The sequence below is a fragment of the Centroberyx affinis genome, unplaced genomic scaffold (assembly GCF_046629955.1).
Source record: "Centroberyx affinis isolate AG114_WGS23_722 - 3 ecotype Tasmania unplaced genomic scaffold, CSIRO-AGI_Caff_v1 ptg001383l_1, whole genome shotgun sequence".
NCBI classification, from domain to species: Eukaryota; Metazoa; Chordata; class Actinopteri; order Beryciformes; family Berycidae; genus Centroberyx; species Centroberyx affinis.
The window spans coordinates 190,868-210,758 of record NW_027279866.1 but is presented as its reverse complement, the minus strand read 5'-3'; the positions used below and the strand labels follow the sequence as shown (position 1 = coordinate 210,758).

Genomic DNA, 19,891 nt, shown 5'->3' with positions numbered 1-19,891 from the left:
TGTATTGGTTCGTTTGTATGCGTGTGTGTGAGAGTGTGTTTTGTCTGATTTTGTGCGCCTACATCTGCACACACATACTGGCATGTATAAAACCAAAGCTCGGAAAAAAGGGTGAAATTATCATTGAATGTTCAACCTGAGTATAGTTGCCCATGTGTGAAATACTAGGTGAAGTCTACTGTACAAGCTTTAATCCCCATGGAATGAAAAGGACTGGCACTTTATCAAGCGTTTGTGCAGTGAACTATTCTTTTAATGCCGTGAAAAGGCTTTTATTCTATGGGGTACAGGCCTCCTTTCAGAGGTGTTCAGCTCCTGCAATGAGCCACACTGCACGCTTTGTTCTTTGTCCCTGTGGCCTCAAGTGCTGATGCCCTGCTTACAGCTATGCAGAGGCCTCAAGTTTACACGCGTGCATTCGGTGCGAGCACGTGCACATACACAGACGCACACATAGACACGCTAAAGAGATTCAAAGGCCGAAACTCAACCTCTTCTCTCACCGTTCTGTCTGCCTGTCTTCTAGCCAAGAGGCTTCCCATAAGTTTGGCCCTGATTGTTTGCAGCAGGCGCAGCTTTTAAAGATAAAGCAAATGTTCTCAAACCGACCGTGCCAGGCAACGCTATGGGCTTAAATCTGGCTGCTAAATGCTGCGTTTATGGACCTTCTGTTGGTATTCCCTTTAGCACACTGACATAGTCCACTCTGCTTACTCAGCCTATAGCAAGTAATTAGCGCCATTTTTTTTCTGATCCTCTCAGTGTTTTTTCTCATCAAGTAAATAGAGAAAAGGCTAATATAAACTGGACCAAAGCCATCTACGTGCCCGAAATAATGAGTTTGTGTTTTGTATGACGATGTTTTTGGAGCTCTAAATCTCCTTCACATTGATTAGCACAGTTTTTCATTGTGCTGCGGTGCAGCAGGGGTATTTGTGTGTGCATGAATACAAGCGTGCTTGCATGCGTGTCTACGTGCGTGCGAGTGTGTATGTGCCTCCTTCCCCTTTTTTATCAGGCATGTGCAAGATTGTAATCCTTACTCCTCTTCCTCACGTCTCTCCAGCCACAACACCCCCCACCCCCAGCCCACTGTATCATTCCTCTACAAGCGTGCAGCTTAGCGAAAGTGTAAAAGAATACACTTCACTAAGGATTTTTATGTCCAGGGTGTACAGAATGCAGCTTTTGATTTGCCATGAACAATACCAGAGTATTTGGGAATAATACAATGGAAACATCCAGCCCGAGCCTCTGGAGGAAGAATAAAAAGTGAAAGCTATTTCAGCACAACAAGACTCTGAGAGTTTTCCTCAAAAGGCAGCAATGCACTAAAACGCAACAAAATAGCAGTAAAAGCAATTTTATAGTATGCGTAAAAGTTATAAAATAAATTATATGGCTCTAATAAGGCTGGCAATAGTCTGCCGTTATTGTATAATGAGGACTGAGTAATTAAGCATTTTAGACATCGCAGTAATCCTGTCTCATAAACGATGTAATTAGAGATGATGCATGCATCTTTGTGGCTTTATCATAAGCTGTGTCAATGAATTATGCGAAATACATGGGCATGCTCATTAAGATTTGAGATGAAGTTTTCTTAGATGTACTTTTCATAAATGTTAAGCCCTCAGTTACTGTGGCCATAACGCCATGCGCAGACATATGGCACAGACCTTTACTGGTGGCACGATTCAATCAATAATTCTGGTTTCACAGCGCACCATTCCTCTGCACTTGAAGGCCACATAAAAGAGATATGTTGGGTTTTTAAAAGTTTGTTTAAAGTGGAGTTTACACCCCTATGTAGTTGTGCCTCTTCAGACATCCCTGTCTTGTGGTATGAACTCTTTGTAGCTATTTCAGTGCAGTGGCAGAGGCTAAAAATGTGGCGATGCCTTCAGGGCCCTTCATATATAATTTTAGCTCTCTCTCTGTCAGATAAACTAGTCATTTTCCATAGGCCACTCAACTCAGAAGGATTGTCACACACAATCCAGTAAGTCCCAGTATATTTGTGTGTATATGTGATAACAAACACATATAGAGTACACGCACACACACACACACACACACACACACACACACACACACACACCACACTCATCTCCTGCGGTCCTTTTTCTTCCCAGGTACTGTAATGAACACCTGCCCTGCCCACCGCATGTCTATTGGTCGGCCTGGTCGGCATGGGAACGCTGCACCGTGCCGTGTGGAGGGGGCATCCAATCGCGACGCAGAACCTGCGAGAACGGCAACGAGTGTCCCGGGTGTGGTCAGGTATGTCACACAAAGCAACTACACACACACATCTTCTTCTATCTGTCCTTTTCACTCTCTCTCTCTCTCTCTCTCTCTCTCTCTCTCTCCCTCTCTCTCTCTCTCCCTCTCTCTCTCTCTCCCTCTCATCCATTGTTCAGGAACTAAGCCTAAACCATTTGATGCGATGAACAGGCAGTGATGATGAAATTGGAACATCGAACAACGACAAAATCCCCTCGCTATATTTACACAGCGGCAGCATCCATCAGATCTATTACCGAGACCTCTTTAATACCACACACATACACGCAGTAATCACTCCATATACCAATAGGCTTATTTTCTTCCACAATGTTTTCTCCAAAGCGCAGATGATGCAAGGCGGTGTTGAAATATGAGTCTTGATGCCCTGCTTGTTGACAGAATGATGTGATGCTCATGTTATTTGTGTTGCTATTTTCAAACGCGCTCCCTCATCCGCGGTCCTGGTAAAAATAAGAGAGAATGCACACGGCGACTGTAGCTTCTCTCTCATTTCGCCTGTCGAAAATGTATGAAAGAATATGGGTCAGGGCCTTTCAGATGCACTGAATTCCTTAAATGAGTGTGTGTGTGTGTGTGTGTTTGTTTATGTGTGTGTGTTCATGTACTTCTATCATTGTGAGAACAAATGTGAGTTTTGGATGTGTGAGGCCATTTCTGTGAAGTGAAGTCATTTTATCTGGTCCTCACTTCTTCAAGGGGCTAGTTTAGAGTTAGGACTTCAGTTTAGGTTTAAGATTAGAATTAGGATTAGGTTCAATTTAGGGTTAAAGTTAAGGTTAGGCATGTAATGATAGGAGTTAAGGTTAAGGTTTAGCAAATTAATATATTAAGCGGAAGGTCCTTATGAGGATAGAAATACAATGATATGTGTGTGTGTGTGCATTTCACATGAGTCTGTGTATACATCTACGCATACTTACATGCATATCAGTATGTGTTCAGTATGTGTGGGTGTTTTTTTGTGTGTGTATGCCTGGACACAGGCGTATTGTGTTCATCTAAGGTGATGCTGGATGAAAAACATTTAAAAAGCTGCTGCCAAATGCTGAAATAGCATCCAACGACCCAAATCACATTTAGCTGAAAAAGCACATCCCACAGATTGTGTAATGATCCGTTGTAATCTTAAATAATATACTGGCAGCGATATAAAACATCCCACACAAAGGCCTTGCAACCTGGAGAGCATATAGCATCTTATAATTGCCCATGACACATTTGTAGCTGCCAAAAACCCCAAGTGAAAAGACTGACCCCTCACTCTGTAGCCATTTAGCAGTAGCACCGCATCATCCACTCCTACATGTAAGTGTAAGTTCTCACTCTCTCTCTCTCTCTCTCTCTCTCTCTCTCCCTCTCTCCCTCTCTCTCACACACACACACATACAGACACAGGCACATCTGATGGCAGCTGTCTCAGTTCTGTCACCGCGCTGCCGCCATTATCCTCACTGAAGCATCTTGGGAATGCAGGGGCATTCCTTGAGGAACTCCGTTCAGAGAGGGAAACCGATGCTGAGCATGACAGGAATCTCAGCGGCGTTCCTCTGCACTGCCGTTTTCCAAAAGGGAAAGCCTGACTCACTGAGTTTCTGTCGGTGGCGTGGGAGGGGGGGGGGTTATTCTCGATGTATTCCCAGTTTGGATATGGGTTAGGTCAGTGTGCAGGACATGTTTGAAACTATTTTTACTGCCGTCATGAGAAGGGACCATCTTGTGGTGATTACAGACACGGAAGTGACAAACTAGAGAGAGCTGAACTGGGTCAGTGGGAAAGGTCAAAAGGCAGCACCTTGTAATATATAGAGTCTATACTCTATACTTTCTCGCTCTCTCTCTCTCTCTCTCTCTCTCCTTCCTCTGGTCCAATTATTTATTTTTTGACGCTTCTCTCTTTTCCACAGAGATTCCTCTTACACTATTATTTTTTTCCTTATTTTTGTTTTGTTTTGATTTCCCATTGACTCCCTGTCTTCAAACTGTGCGACATGAACTTAATTGCGGCCGTCTCAGCCATCAGTGTTGTAATTACACATGTAGACAACACAGACACCTTCGTTTTCCCAGGGAGGGCTTTATTTGGACAGCTTGGTTAACTGCTATTATTGCTGCATATTTACTCCGATCAAAGACGCATTTGTTGCCTTTCCTTTACAACTCCAATAAGGCACTTAATGGCACAGCTGTTAATGTATAACAATTGTTTAATGCATTTTAAGCCTGTAAGAAGAACAGCTCAAGTCTTCGAGATGGGGAACTTTGGGATTGCGAACGGCGTGTACCTTTACAATGAAATCTAGTTTTAAATTTGTATTCAACACATAAAGATCAAGGATGATGAGAATATGTTCTTTTAATTTCAGTGAGGGCCCCCAAAAAAGTGGAAAGTGTGATGGAGTTCGTTTTTATGTGCCATCTGTCTGTGTTCTCTCCCCCCTCAGACAGAGCCATGTTTAATTAAAACAGAAGGAGACAACACACACACACACACACACACACACACATTGCTGCTTCCTTCACTACAGCTTCTTTATTTGACTTGACACCCTGCAGAGACATGACAAGGCGAACACAGTGTATGTCTAAGATGCTGGTGTGCATGTGTGTGTGTGTGTGTGTGTGTGTGTGTGTATGTGTGCATCTGCATCTGTGTGTCTCTGTGAGTGTCTCTGTGTGTTGGAAGTGAACATATATGTGTGTGTATGTGTTTGTGTGCATGTGTGTTTACCTGTCAGATTTGATATTGCTGCAGCCACCTGTGGTCAGCTCCAGGCGTTTTTTTTCCACAAATTAATTGATAGTGGTGGGCTAACATCTGCTTGGAGTTTCACATACATCTCAGGGAGAGAATTCTCTAGATATAGGCTACTAACTTTTACTTGGGGAAAGTTGCTGCCCTCCTCCTCCATCTTGAAAAGTGTACAAAGATGTACTGAGGGCGGTGATAGCCTACGCAGTTTCTTGGGGCAATGTAGATGGTCAACACTCCCAAAAAGCTGTAAAGGGAATCGGCGGGTCAAAAATTTATTCTAAAAATTTATATTTCTTTGTGATACTCTATTGATCCCTGAAGGGAAATTTACTACACTTACACCCTCCGCAGGGAGTTCAGAGCAGAGGGTCAGATACAGAACAGTGCCACTGAAGCTGGTAGAGATTCAGTGTCTTGCTTCAGGACACTTCAGGTTAAATGGGAGTCTCCCTACTCACTATGCGACCCTGCTACTGTACCCTGAAAACATAACGATCCTATGCGATTTAAGTAACAAACTCCTCGGGCACTGTTTTCCATCAAACTTGGCCAAAAAGTTACCCTGTGTGTCATTGCCTTAAGCCGCAGCAGCCTTATCGTGGGAGAGGTATTGAGTCCAGAGGTGCTTCGGTGCCTCGATTTGCTGATGCAAAGGCCATGGGCCTGCAACTTCATCAGTTTGAGCCCTGGCCCATGCACTGCTATTCCATCTCTCTCTACTGTATGTGCCTCTTCTCACAGTATCCACGTTGCAGTTTGAATCCCCGGACTGGCTGGGAAAATAAGGCTGGGGAAGTAAACAAGCAAAGCTCTCCGGTGCCCCAACGGTGATGTAGCTTGAGCATGGTGCTTAACCGCACATTCTCCTGTGCAGTGACTGAAAGATACTGCTAAGCAAGGGCAAGTCAGCCAGCCTACCTTGGATAAATAAGAAGAACAACTGTCACAAAGCCTGTGAAATTACTGAGGGGGCTACAGTCTTTTCTTCTTTCCAACAAAGGAACAGTGAGTCATTATTCATTACAGCGCTCCAGTTTTGCTGTTATGGAAAAAAATCTTATTAATAAACTAATTTGAGCAAGATGAATAGTATTATTTCTAAAAATTTAATTCACTGTATGAAAGCTGTTGATGCAGTGCCTCTCACACTGCATTCAAATCCACATAAATCACAGCTGACTGGACAGAGAGGAAAGAGGGACTTTACGTCATATTGGAATAACAAGGTAGTTGTTTATCTTTCATAAGCGAAAGAAAGAAAGAAAGAAAGAAAGAAAGAAAGAAAGAAAGAATAAGAAAGAAGACTTAATCCAATATTTTATGCTCAGGTAAACAGCATATAGAGAATACCTAAAGGATAATATTGGTGTTTTTTTTTAGGTTTGTGCCTTTCATCTCGGGTGCCCCTCTACATTATTCCTGGTTTGTCTGCACACAGTCAGCATAGTTGGAGATATCAGGCCTCAAACAAGCCATTTACTGCCATTCATTCTTGTGCAGTTTGAAAAATAACCCCCACAGTTTTTTAATTGGCAGAGATAGATAATCCATCACAGTAAACACAAAGACTTAATTTGGTTTTATCTAAGTCTCTGTTTTATTGTTATTTTATTGTGCCAGAGTTGAGTGTTTTCATATCAGTGCACACATTATGTTACACCCTGCTTACTGTCAATCACCTGACACCCATGCATTGCACAATGATTGGGGAAAATATAAACTAGACTTAGACAGCAATAAATGGGCTATAAATAACACCGGTATTCTCCTTTACAGTAACTAATACCTTGCATTGGATGGATAAAGACTTGCTGCAGAGGACCTAATCATTCCATTGTGGTATTTCTTACCTTATGCGTCAAATATCTCTTACATTCAAGGATCAAAAAGACCATTCTTCTCTGTCGAACTCCACACTTAACACTTCCTCTCAGAGTGGAAAGTGTCAGCTAAGGGCCAGGCAGAAGTGAAGATGCACAGAGCCGCTTAATGATATTGAACGCTGCTCTGTTTATCTGCTAGGAGTTCAGTTGTGCGTCAGGGCTGCGAAATGAAAGTTAAGTACCCAGTGTTTGTGGAAGGAGAGCGATGTGTGAGCACACTTGTGTATTTGCATTTCTTCTGTGCACACGCCAAGCACTAGTCATCTTGTGTGTGTGTGTGTGTGTGTGTGTGTGTGTGTGTGTGTGTGTGTGTGTGTGTGTGTGCGTGTGCGCACGCGTGTGCGTGTGTGCAGTGGTGTGTATCAGAGACCGGTTTCTGGCTGACAGCAGGCTCCATTATGGAGTCAATGTGGTGGGGGGGGGGGGGGGAGAGAGAGAGAGAGAGAGAGAGAGAGGAGAGAGAGACAGAGAGAGAGAGAGAGAGCCCTGTGTTTGACAAAGTGTGTTTGGTCCCGCACTGCTAATTGAACTGATTTGTCATGGAGTCTTGAGGAGCATTAGGCCGCTGTCTCCAGTGACTCAACCACAACAGATAAAGATGTAGGTACTACAGAGGATTAGTCACTCTGTCACACACACATCTGACACAACAGACTCATATACACCAACACACATGCTCTCTCTCTCCCTCTCTCTCTCCCACACACACACACACACATACAGCTCTCCCAGTCCAATAAAGAGTATAGTGAGTGTAATGATGGTTGGAGGCTGGAGAGACATGATTCTGTATTACTCACCTCCCACAGATGGTTACACACCACAGAGGGCCTGTTGTACACATACACACACACGCACACGCACACATGCACACACACACACATACATACACACACACACACAGAGAAAGAAGGAAAGACATACAATGTCTTTCACCCTCCACTCCACGTTCATGCATTCTTTAATAAAAAATGAGGGAGAGAGGCTGAGGGCTTACACAGCCCATTGAGATAGTATGCTGACTCTCTCCCTCTCTCTCTCTCTCTCTCTCACTCTCTCTCTCTCTCTCTCTCGTTCTCTCTTTTTCTCTCTGTTTCTTTCTTTTGCCCTCCCTGCCTCTCCACTTGTATCCCCTCAGCCTATAATACCTAGAAAAATAAGCAGAAGAGTCTGGGGATGAAGAGCGAATGAGATAGGAGATGCCCGAATCCATCACTCAGCCACACATAAACACATGCACACGCACACGCGCACACACACACATACAGAGGCACATACAGAGGCAAAAGTCAAAACAGTGCTTTCACTCACTAGTCGATAGTCACTAGTCAGTGCATACCCACACACACACAGCACACACACAAGCATGCAGTAGAAACACAGTAACACACCAACCACCACATCTGTGCTGGTGCAGGCACACTGACCAGCCAGCCAGCTTGTTTGTGTGTGTGAGGCAGTAAAGATGCTATCAAGCGCCCTCCCTCCCAGTTCTCCTGAGCTCCAGCCAGAAACACATTACTGCGTCGCCCGCCTGTGGGCAGCTGCCTGTTAAAGGTGTTGCACAGCATAAAATCGCTGCTCTCCATCCGTCCATAATGCATATCAATGCTCTCACCGGGGGGCGTGAATATGAGTGGAAATCAGTGGACTAATTGAATCCAATTTTGTGTTCCACATGCCACGTGTCACATTCGGCTGCTTTCCGCCACATTTTCACTTTCGCTTAATTTCTCCAAAATAGAGATGTTAGTGTGGCTGAGTGGAGAGTGCAGGCAGTGACTCCTGTTTATTTCTGTTGCTGTTTTGTTTTTTGCTATCTTTATTTTATTAGCTCACCATGGCCGCTGAAAACAATGAGATGGAAAATTAAATTATCTAATTTCAGAACAGCTTCGTTTCAAGGGTGAATCAAAGTTTAATTCAGATACGGCTCTTTCTTTTGTTCAGACGGGCCCTTTTACTATGGCTACCGCATAATGAATGCCTAAGAAGACCTATTCACAGTTCTGGCACAGTGAACGTCATTTAGATGGAGAGTTATTTCATTGGCTCCTTCATTATGTGTGTTTGTGTGAGTATGTGTGTGTGTTGGAGTTATGGATTTTTTTCAATTCCGGTTTATAGGAAGGGGCTGTATTTATGTTTATTTCACATTCCCTCATCCGTTTCTAATGCATTATTCAAAACGTGTTATAAAAATGGCTACTCCAAAGTAACCCTGTTTTCATGCCAGGGTTTTTATTCACATGCAGAGCCATTGAAACAAGCTTCTCCTTTTGCGTTAAAGGACAATGAACTGTCCACCCTCCTTCTACATTTATTGTTGGATTTTTTAATAGTATACAGTGAATAAATGGGTAAAATGGAGCAAAACAATGTGACAGCAAAGTCTCAGGGCACGGATGCTTCCGCAAGGGCATCAGTCCACTCAAGCCACAGGGCATTTTTATAAAGTATACACACAGTCAAGCTCAGATGTCTATTCAGTCAATGGGGCATCCTTATTAAGAATACACCAATCACCTTGCTGTGAGCCGTTTGTACTGTAGCCATAGTTGACGCGGATGCCATTGGAGACCTTGAATGAGGTTTAGCTTTAAACCCAGTAATTATCTCCTTAGCCCTCTGCCTCGACACTAATCCTCTGAGACTACAGGGAGAAACACTTACCAGACAAGCCTCATTAAATATTCACTGTGTTTGGCCACCATCAACAACTCGCACAACAAACACTTCCCGTTTACCCCCCATTCATGCCGCGCGTTGTATTTTGGGCACCGTATGTGGCGAGACGCTGAGGTGGACTTTTTTTTGCCAATGTTATTGGCTGATAATCGTAGATTGGAGGCCGCTCCCTGGTGCTTGATGATGTTAAATATTAATGTCTGGAGATGATTACTGAGCTAGATGGAGAGAGGCAGGAAGCGCGGTGGAGGTGACACCCTCATTCATCACGGGCCGTAACAGAATCTGAATCCTCCCTGTGTTTTTAACCTTGGTACCCTGGGGAAGAGAGACAGAGGGAGGGAGGGAGAGGAAGCGATAGAGGGAGATAGAAAGGAGGGTAGATGGGGAGAGACAGAGAGAGAGAGGAGTCGGAGAGAGACAGATACTGTAGACGGGCAGGGAAACAAGGAGAGAGAGAGAAAGGGAGCCGACACGAAGCGAGTTATGTGCAGTTTGGGGAAAAAACAGGGCGAAAGAAATAAAAAAATATATAAAGATAGATAGATAGATAGGATGTGAGACCAAGGGAGAGTAGGAAAGAGGAACTAAGATTGTGAAAAATAGAGCGGCATATAATGTTGGAGTGCACCTCTCCTCAGCTGACCTGCCAGCCTGTCCCATGTGACAGGCTGATGGATGTGCAAAAGGAACTCTTATCTTATTTTGTCAAGGTCTGGCAGTCGCTCAAGGCCTATTCAGCATAAATAAACAAGTGGTGAGGAGAATGGCAGCCATCTCACCTTCCCTTCTGTGAGTTACGGTGTCATTTACTCCAGACGTATCACTACCTCCACCTCCTTATTTATTTAGCTGGGCACAAAAGGGGCCAGACTGCCTATTACCCACCTATTATGTTTTAGACTCTCGGCGTATCATCAAATATAGTGCTAGGGAAGGCAGAATGATTTTGGCTGCTAGTCCAAATAGAAGTATTGGCCGAGGGAAGCAGAGGCAAAATATATACTTACGGGTCTTCTAAAAGAGACTCACATATCATAGTTTTAGAGCCTCGTTGCTGTGTTTTTCATTTTTACTGCCCAGTTCCCAAAGCCGGATGCAGATGCGAAAAGGACTGGTGCATTACTGTTGCGTTTTTTATTTTTCTACCCCTCCTGTTCCCTTTATCCAACCCCATCTTCCCTCCACTCCATCGCCTCTTTCTCCCTCTCATCATCCGCGGTGCCACTCAAGTCCCTGGCCTCGCTCCCTTTCCCCTCTGGCGTCACCCCTCCCTCCTCCCGTCCTCTCCGCCTCCCTCCTTCCCCCTTGGTTATAAATTAAACTTGATCAATGACCTTTTCAGCTTGGCTTGTTTGCCTCTTGCCATGTTCAGCAAGAGGTCTAATGGGAATGTATCCTTATTCAATGCGTGCCGGCAGAATGGCAGACTGTCAGGCCAGGCAAACAGGGGCGGGTGGGGGAGCATCAGTGAACACAAACCAGAAAGGACTGGAATCAAGACTCATACAATGATGGAGGCTTTGAATAGAGTGTGTATTTCCTCATAAAATAAGCTTTTTAATGTATTTTTAATGTATTAGTCTCTGCTTACAATTTCAATAGCCATTGTCTCGTCTGTTATTAAGCTTTGGAAATACAGCAGGCACGTCTCTCTGAGTTTGTCATCCTTGATTACTGCGTTAATGATTTGCTATTATCTCATTCTACCTACGCTCGACACAGTAAAATCACCGGATCGCAAACGTGCTTCAACTGATTTGTTGCATGTGTGTGGCTGCAGGAGTACCAGTCGTGCAACACGCTGCCCTGCCCCGACCTGAAGAAGACCACGCCCTGGACCCCCTGGACGCCGGTCAACATCTCTGACAACGGCGGCCACTACGAGCAGCGCTTCCGCTACACTTGCAAGGCTCGCATCCCGGAGCCCAGCCTGCTGGAAGTGGGCCGGCAGAGGATCGAGATGCGTTACTGCTCCAGTGATGGATCCACCGGCTGCTCCACCGACGGTGAGTGCAGAGTGGAAGAGACAGATGGTTCCTTTCCAGCTATCTCAGCCTCTGTATGTCTCTGTCTTATCTCGCTCCAACTGGCTCCCTGCGTCTCTGCGGGCTAGTTATTGGCCTTCTCGCCTCGAGCCGTTCTTTCATTCTCTGAGCCTGTTGTTCTTTAGATCTTTCTTTCTTTCTTTCTTTCTTTCTTTCTTTCTTTCTTCCTTTCTTTCTCATTTTCTGACTTTCTCTCTCTCTCCGTCTCTCCAAGTTAAAGGAGTGCTATCTTAATCGGTTTGTTTGTGGTTCCATCCTCCTTGACTATCAGCGGATCAAAACGTCAGATGTGTTAATGAACTTCCAATCCACAAAGCTGATCAACAGTTACAACTAATTTCAGCTCACCCACAATCTCTTTCACACATACAAACACACACAGATGCATACACAAAGTTAGATTATCATTCTCCCGAACACACACACACACACACACACACACACACACTCACAACCACACTTATCCCTAGCTATTCCCTCTTGCCTTAGTTGGTGCACCACATCGTCTCAGTGAGCCACACCCCTGGTGAATTAAACGCTGTAAACGTTTGTACAAACAGGCCGCTAATTGACAAGTTGTTTATGTCGTCAAGTGGAAGGCTCCATATTAGAGGGAAGACAGGCGGAGGGGGGGCACAGTACCACAGTGAAGTGGTTTTGGATACAGATGTAGCAGTTAAAGTTTGTTTATGGAGTTGCTCACAGCCCCAGAGGGAAAGGCAGACTATTTTTTTTTAGGGCTTAAGTGTTAGCGCCTGGCTAATCTGCGGTGGCCTCCTGCCACCTTGGGTTCATCTGTATCTCTGGGTGGTCCACTGCTACCGCTGAAACACCACACGCTGAGCTGCTCACCGGAGCTCGTCCTCACACGCACTATCGGTGGGGTTTTCTCTCGTTTGATCTCTCCCTTCCGCTTTATTTCCTTTTATTAATCTCCGTCTGTCTGTCTCTCCCTCAAATCTCCTTCAGTTCTATCAGCGGTACGGTTTGTTCTCCTCACACTTTGAAGCCGGCGCTCAGATGCTCCTGGAGAGTTTTAAATGAAACTTTGCTTCAGACTTGCAGCCTTAACTGACAGCCGCACATCCAAGACAATGGCGAACAAAGGCTTGAACGTTAATAGGTCTGCCGTGGTTCTGATTAGCAGGAGGAGGTAACAGACACAATGTGTTTCATTAGAGGTTGTCACCAGAAGCCTGACATCAGATTAGCTGCAGTGTTAATTACACCAATTCAAAGGAGATGACTGTGTGTACAACAGTCATATTCACAAAGCGCCAGTCTTTGTTGTGTGAATTAAGCAGCCTATACAGGAGGCAGATGGCGATGTATGAGCTGCAGCGCTGTATGCACTGTGTGTATTCTAAGCTTCAAATCCCACCAACATACCGAGTACAAATATAGGGTATTTATGCCACACTCTGCTGGAATCCGCAATCAGTAAAAATGGCACATCCAGGTGATCCAGCTGGCTAAGGTGCATATTGTGTACTTGCTGTGTTGCAAGTTAAATTCTGGCCCATTAACTTTTTTTTTCCATATCGTCTCCCCCACTCAGCAAAGTCATTTTTGAGACAGATTTTGCACTATAAAGTTAAAGACAAATCAACAGTTAATAGAGAGGCTTCATTATACACTGAGATTATCAACAACAGTGATTTGTCATGATACTGCCGCTCCTCATATTCCACTTGTGTTTTTTAACGTTTTAACCAGATAAGTAATTAACATCTCCGCTGCAGGCAATATCTGCATTGCCTCAGATCATCGCCCGTGTAGCACAGCCTTTTGAATAATGCAGAGTGGCTGTTGTATTTCTCTATTCACAATTCCTGTGGAACAAATTGCTTTCTCGACATCAAATCCGGAGTAGTCAGAGACGTGACACCAACTGCTTTTGAGGGAGGTAACTTCAACGTACAATATGAAATATTTTCCTTATCCTTACAAAATCTGTTTCACTCAAGTTGTACAGCCGGAGCGAAAACAAGACCAATGGAGGTATACTTGCCCTCTGTGTGCTTCTCTCTTCCTGTCCCACGTCGACTGTTCATCTCCGGTCTCCAATATGATTCACTCCTCTGAAGAGTTTTAAGTCATAACTGTCGGAGAAGAGGATGGACTCCAGTGATGCACTTCTTCATTCCAACCATTATCGCACTTGCCATCCATCTAGAGAGCGCTGGTGTATGTATGTGTGGGTGTGTGTCGGTGGGTTGGTGCGTGTGTATGTGTGTTCTTGTTTGTCAGTGTGGTGGGTGGGTGGACATGTGTGCTTGTGTGTGTTTACGCGCGCGTGTGTGTGTGTGTGTGTACATGAGGCGTTTCCAGCATCTCCCCCTCCCACTGTCCACCCCTCACAGATGCATGGGATGCCAAAGCCCCAGGGACAGCAGTTAACTTTTCTCAAAGCAAGAGGCCATTGCAAGATAATTACCGCCACACTGAAGGTGTGTATTGATGTGTGCGACCGGGGCAAAGGACCCCGAGATCCTCCCGAGATGATGAGCGCCCAAAAGGAATGGTCTGTCACCCGATAAAGATTTACTGTTTGCATCGGGCGGCTCGCTATCGATTAGAGCTCCCTGCACGACCTGTGCTTTTTCTGAGAGCGGCGTAATAAAACAGGCTGCCACACGGTGTATTTGTATGTGTACGGGCATGTGTGTGTGTGTGTTTGTAATGTATATATGTCCGAACAAAACATACGGCCACAAAAAAGACTGGAAAAGTGCGGTACAGCCCGTGCAAAGATTGTGTATCACCCCATAAGCAGAGGCCAAGATGATGGTTTATGCTCCTTTCAAACAGATTAAATGTCACACATGTAGCCATGCCGTCTCCCTTGTACTATCAGATTGTAAAACATCTTCCTATCACAATCAGGAATGGAGACTTACAGGTGAATTTACACCCCCCACCCCACCACCTTGGCTCTCTTCTTTGTAGTCTCTCCTTTGAAGCCAAGGTGTGAACTTTAAAAAGAACTCTCTCTCTCTTGCTTGCTCTCTTCTTTGAGAAAAGCTGTCCCACTGATGCGTGTTACTCTCCCCAATGAAAAAGCCCATTCTGTCGTCTTTTTTCCCAAGATCTTCCACGTCTTCTCCTCGGCAGAATGTCACCGTGTTTGTAGCCGGAGCATCAAAGCCATCAGAGATAGATGACATTTGACGATTTGGATTGCATTCACAGATACGGCATATGACACACACCCGGAAGTCTCATCTGCAATGCAAAGATATGGGGAACTAATTCCCTCTGAATGGAGAAACCAAATCAGTGTTTGAGATATGCTAGCACATGGGGGGGGGGTTTGCCCAACCTTTTTCTTTCTCTCTCGCTTTCTCTCATTACCTTATTGCAAGATCTCTATCTATCTTTATTATAAGAGATACATTATGAATATATGATTTAACCAAGCATTTAGAATGAGCTTTCTATAACATACTGAGTTGTTTCGTCTCAGCGATCATAGCTTAATGATAGCGATGAGTTAATTACTTAAGATCTGTAATGATTTAAAGACCTCTCTCGTCATGTACGCCCAGTGATTAGTCTTGTAATCTTTGTCGCCATTCTTCCTTTTTATCACATTGCACATGCCTGAATTAAAGCCAAGCCAAACATTTGATAATTTCCATAATTGGTTTAGTTATGTAGACGTGCATACTTTAATATCAATTTATAAAATGGTGTGGCAAAATGCTATGGGCAATTTCTTAAACATTGCTTTCCTTTTTCCGTTTCTTATACGACTCTTCCCTACACTCTGTGCTTATAATAATATAGTATCTCTTAGTGTTAATGTTTTTAAGATTTTGATTAAGACGATATATAATTATAATAAGATTAAGAGTTAAGATTACTGGATTGTTTGTACAAGATAACTGGAATTTGGCTTTTTGCATATCCTCCTTCCTACATGCACACACACACACACACAAACCCACAGGAGCTCAGTGCCTTGCTCAAGGGATTGATGGGCTGTTTTATGACACTGTCGATGTAATTGCCAGCCTCCTGTTGCTCGCACACAGTGTGAATTCACCCTCCTGTTGTTGCCAGCGATCAAACCAGCAACCTGTCTATCATTAGTCAGCCTCCAACCAACAACTTCTCGGTGGTTAGTCTCATTCACTACCACTAGGCCAGCCTGCTGCAGCGACAGACAATCTAAATGATGATTTCTGTGGAGCCATATTTCTATGAAACAGATATGCCTGCCTGCTTTAATCAATATCTCTGTAGACAAACGGGAACGAGTTAAAAGTTCAGTCACGCTGGTTTTATGATGGAGCAATACCAATGTCATGCTTGAAAACGGCTTTGAAATCAGGCATTCATGCCAGTTTTTTTTTTTTTTTCAATTTGCATCTTACAAAGACAGAGGCAGACACAGCGAGAGAAAAGAGAGCGCTGGAAAGATAAAGGACATTTCTGTAGAAGGTTTTGGGTTTGTAATTTTGCTGGCTGGTGGCAGTGAGTGATGGCTTCATTTTTCCCAGGGAGAAACAGTGGCGTGTCAGCGAGGCTGATGTGTTTCACTTCAGCTGATCTGGGTGCAAGGCCGGGGCTTTCTCATGGACGACAGATTAGTTTCTCCCTCACAGACGTCATGAGCCGACACTGAGTAGACACAGGACAGTGCTGAGGCCCTCTGACGGATGACAATCATTCCAGTATCCTTATTGTCTTCCTGTTTTTCTGCACCTCACTTTCTCCCCAGAGTCAACAGTCTCCTTTTCCGTGGCTGTCTTACTCTTTTTCAAGAAAGAAAGTTCACTAGTCAAACTAATCAGTGAATATGCAGTTGATTGTAAGTTACACAACAGTAACCTCCTGAGGTGCATATCTCTCACTATAAGTAGATGTTTTAAAGCTCTATAAATGAAACATACTGTATGTCTTTGAAGAGTATGACATGTACTGTATCTACAGAAGTTCTTAAGACATCATAACTGAAAAATACTTACAAACCAGGGACCAATTGCCCGATGGCCGGGGGCCAGTAAGGCGTTGACTTGGGCCAGTTGTTTAATCATCCAGGATCATCCCACCCAATTAGGCCAGTGACCAAAAAAAGTTTCTGGTCTCACTCTTTCTCACCCGGTGATAAGCCTGTTATCTTAGCCTCTCTGCTCTGACATTGATCCACTCTCCTGTCCTCTATGTTGTGCTTTTTCTGACCAATCAGATTGGACGCCGCCTCACAGTGGTTACAGAGTGAGTTAGAGTTGTGTGGAGCGGCGGTACTTCAAATTACAAGTGAAAAGAAAAGGGCTGTTTCTTTCACGAAAGCAACAGTTTTCTTGGGTAGAAAATGATGAATCGATCCCATTTGTACCGTTTGCTGGCAATTTCAGGTGGATTGAGCTGGCTTCTTTTTTTTTTGATGGCACCAACTATTACGACAAACACACTCAGTGCCCACAACTAGAGCCAGCAGTACCTAGCCGGTATGTTGTGTTACCCATTAATGTATTGGAAAAACAGACAAATGGAGAGACATGCAGCCACATGACGAAAATCCTCCCCTCTGGTTCATATTTATTTTTTATGTTACTGCTGTTTACACTTATAGAAAAGCTTCAGTCAGTTGGTTATGAGTGCGACAAGTGCAACAATGGCCAATTTATAGTTGTTAAAAATCCAACTTATTCCCAACCAATCGCTTATGTATTTGTTTGCTGTCATTTTGCCACTGTATATTACGAACTGTCAGTATCATAATTTTTTTTGTGATAAATTACTTAATCCTCTGAACAAGTGGTTCTACAATTTTTTGCCTGCTGGGCCAGTAGAAGTCTGACCTACTGATACTTCCACTCCTTGTATCAAAAGCACAGACAATACATCTCAGAGTGCATAAAACCCCCTTCGGTCCTATAAATCTCTCTGTAATCAAACCCAGAAATGGGAAGTGACAGCGTTTCAGCAGAGGATGCCGTTCTTTAAACGCCCAGGTCGGGCCTTTCAATCCTGCTTTTAAAAACGCGTCAAACTCAGGAGCCTTGCCTCCAGTGAAATCAACCAAACAGAAACGTCCCATTATGCTCAGTAACTCCCTGTATTGATATCAGGTTAGGGTGCGTGTGTGTTTTTGCATACTTCTGTGTGTGCCCAACTATTGGTGTTTGTGCCTGTGTGTGTGTGTGTGTCTGATTCTTCATGCTCTTTAGGGAGGGAGTTTTAATTGCCCTCTCACTAACTTTTAATAAGCCCTTCCCTGAGACTGGAGGGTAGCTGGGTAGCCCATCGCTTGGCAGACCCCAGGATAGCTCAGGGAATACTGTCACATCCAGACGCCATAATCCACCAGAGCCCCTCGTTTTATGGCTTATACACAGCATGGTGTGCAAGCAAGCACATATGCACAGAAACACCCATACATTTATAAACATAAGTATACTGTACATACACACACACACAGATATATACACCCATGCACACATACAGTAGATACACACACACACAAAGAACTCCCAATTAGCTCCTCCATGGGGAGATATTGCTGATCTGATAGGGAAAGTAGAGGAGGGAGGAAGAGTTTATGTGCTGTTGGGAATCTAGGACAGGGTGGAAAAAGTTCTCTCTCTCTCTCTCTCGCTCTCCCTCTCTCTCTCTCTCTGTGGTCCAGTTTGATAAAAACTCTGTTCACACATGACAGTGCATCTCTCTGCACTGTTGAAGGTTAGCGATTTTTCCACCTCTCCGTCTCTCACATGTCTATCTTTAAGCAGGGTTGGCTCTCAGGTTTTCAGATGGCGTCTCATCTCTCTCTATCTCTCTCTGCCTCTCTCTGTCTGTCTGTCTCTCTCTCTCTTTCTGCCTCTCTCGGTCTCTCATTTCGCTCACTCTCACTTTCACCATGTTCCCTTCCTCCTTTACAGTTGCCTACAGTGGATTGCGTGGCATTGCATTTCTGTTTGGCCTCACAGAGAGTCCCCATTCCTATATTTATAACACCTCCCTCCCTCACTCTCCACACACACGCATACACTCATATACTCTCTCTCTCACGCACACAAGCTGTTTTATCATTTGTTTACACTATATTTTGCCTTCAAGCTGGGCGATGGGGGGGGGAAGAAACGCGCTTCATGTCCTAGTTTGTTTGCAGCGAGGACTGTTAGGTGTTGCACTGTGTGTCCTTCTTAGTTTGGGCTCGGCCCAGCTTGTTGGGAGAGCGAGGATTAATTCTCTCCGGCTGTGCGTGGTTGTTCCACAGATCGATAGAACCAGTCGCTACCTATTTGAGAGGGAGGGCACCACACTGTTTGTTTTGGCGACGGGAGGGCAGCCTCTGTGAAGTAGCATTAACAATACACAGTACATCAGAGCAAGGCACAGGGCAAGGTTTAGCCAGCAAAGTGAGCAAAGTGCTCCCTGTGTGTGTGTGTGTTTGTGTGCGTTCAGGGGGCTACATTCCTGTATTGCTGTGTGCTTAGAAGTTTGCGTGCATGTGTGTATCGCGGTGAGTCCGTGTCTCTTGTAATTTGTATGTGTATGTGGGTTGCGGTGACTGTGCCCCCCTTGTAGTGTATGTGTGTGTGTCCATGTGAGTGCATGTCTCTTGTCATTTGTGTGTGTATGTGTGTTGCGGTGACAGCGTCCCTCTTGTAGTGTATGTGTGTGTGTGTTACATGTTTGCGTGCCTGCATGTGTGTGTGTCAGAGACGATTATGAAACACTCCATTGCCTTTGGTAGAGGAGGAGCGGGACGGTCTCTTGGGCCACGCGGGGGCTTGATAAAGAGTACAGGTCACTGTGGCGGGCGGGGCCGTCCGTGCCACTGCCTGCCCAGAATCGATAAAGAGCGGGGGCTTCGGCGGGCCTGTCAGCGCTCACGCCAGCTTGATGCCTGGGTGAGTCGCCCTCTTCACTGCCAAGGTCGGCTGTAGTTATGAAGAGGTCGAGGATTTGCGCTAGGTAAACACACTGTCCTCTCACCGAGAATACAAAGCAGCCTCGCCATGTTAACTGTCTGTGAAAAGAGCATGCTGACAAAACAACGAGGCCGGGGCGGAGGACGGAGAGAGAGAGAGAGAGAGAGAGAGAGAGAGCAAGAGACGGTCCGCAAGAGAAGGTTAATGGGAAAGAGAGACAGAGAGAGAAGGGGATGAGACAGACAGAGAGAGAAAGACACAGAGATAGTGGCAATTAAATGCAAAGAAAAATAGAGAGATAGAAAGGATAATCAGGCAAAAAAA

The 19,891-nt window shown here is 44.7% G+C and overlaps 1 protein-coding gene across 1 annotated transcript in view; it reads left to right on the top strand.

Moving 5' to 3' along the window:
* The window catches only part of sema5a (sema domain, seven thrombospondin repeats (type 1 and type 1-like), transmembrane domain (TM) and short cytoplasmic domain, (semaphorin) 5A), a 78,233-nt gene that overhangs the window by 46,576 nt on the left and 11,766 nt on the right, over positions 1-19,891 (top strand). Inside the window, exons 14-15 of the mRNA XM_071526054.1 lie at positions 2,136-2,283; positions 11,417-11,642. Coding sequence (XP_071382155.1) covers positions 2,136-2,283; positions 11,417-11,642 — 374 coding nt within the window. The remainder of the gene's footprint in view (positions 1-2,135; positions 2,284-11,416; positions 11,643-19,891) is intronic.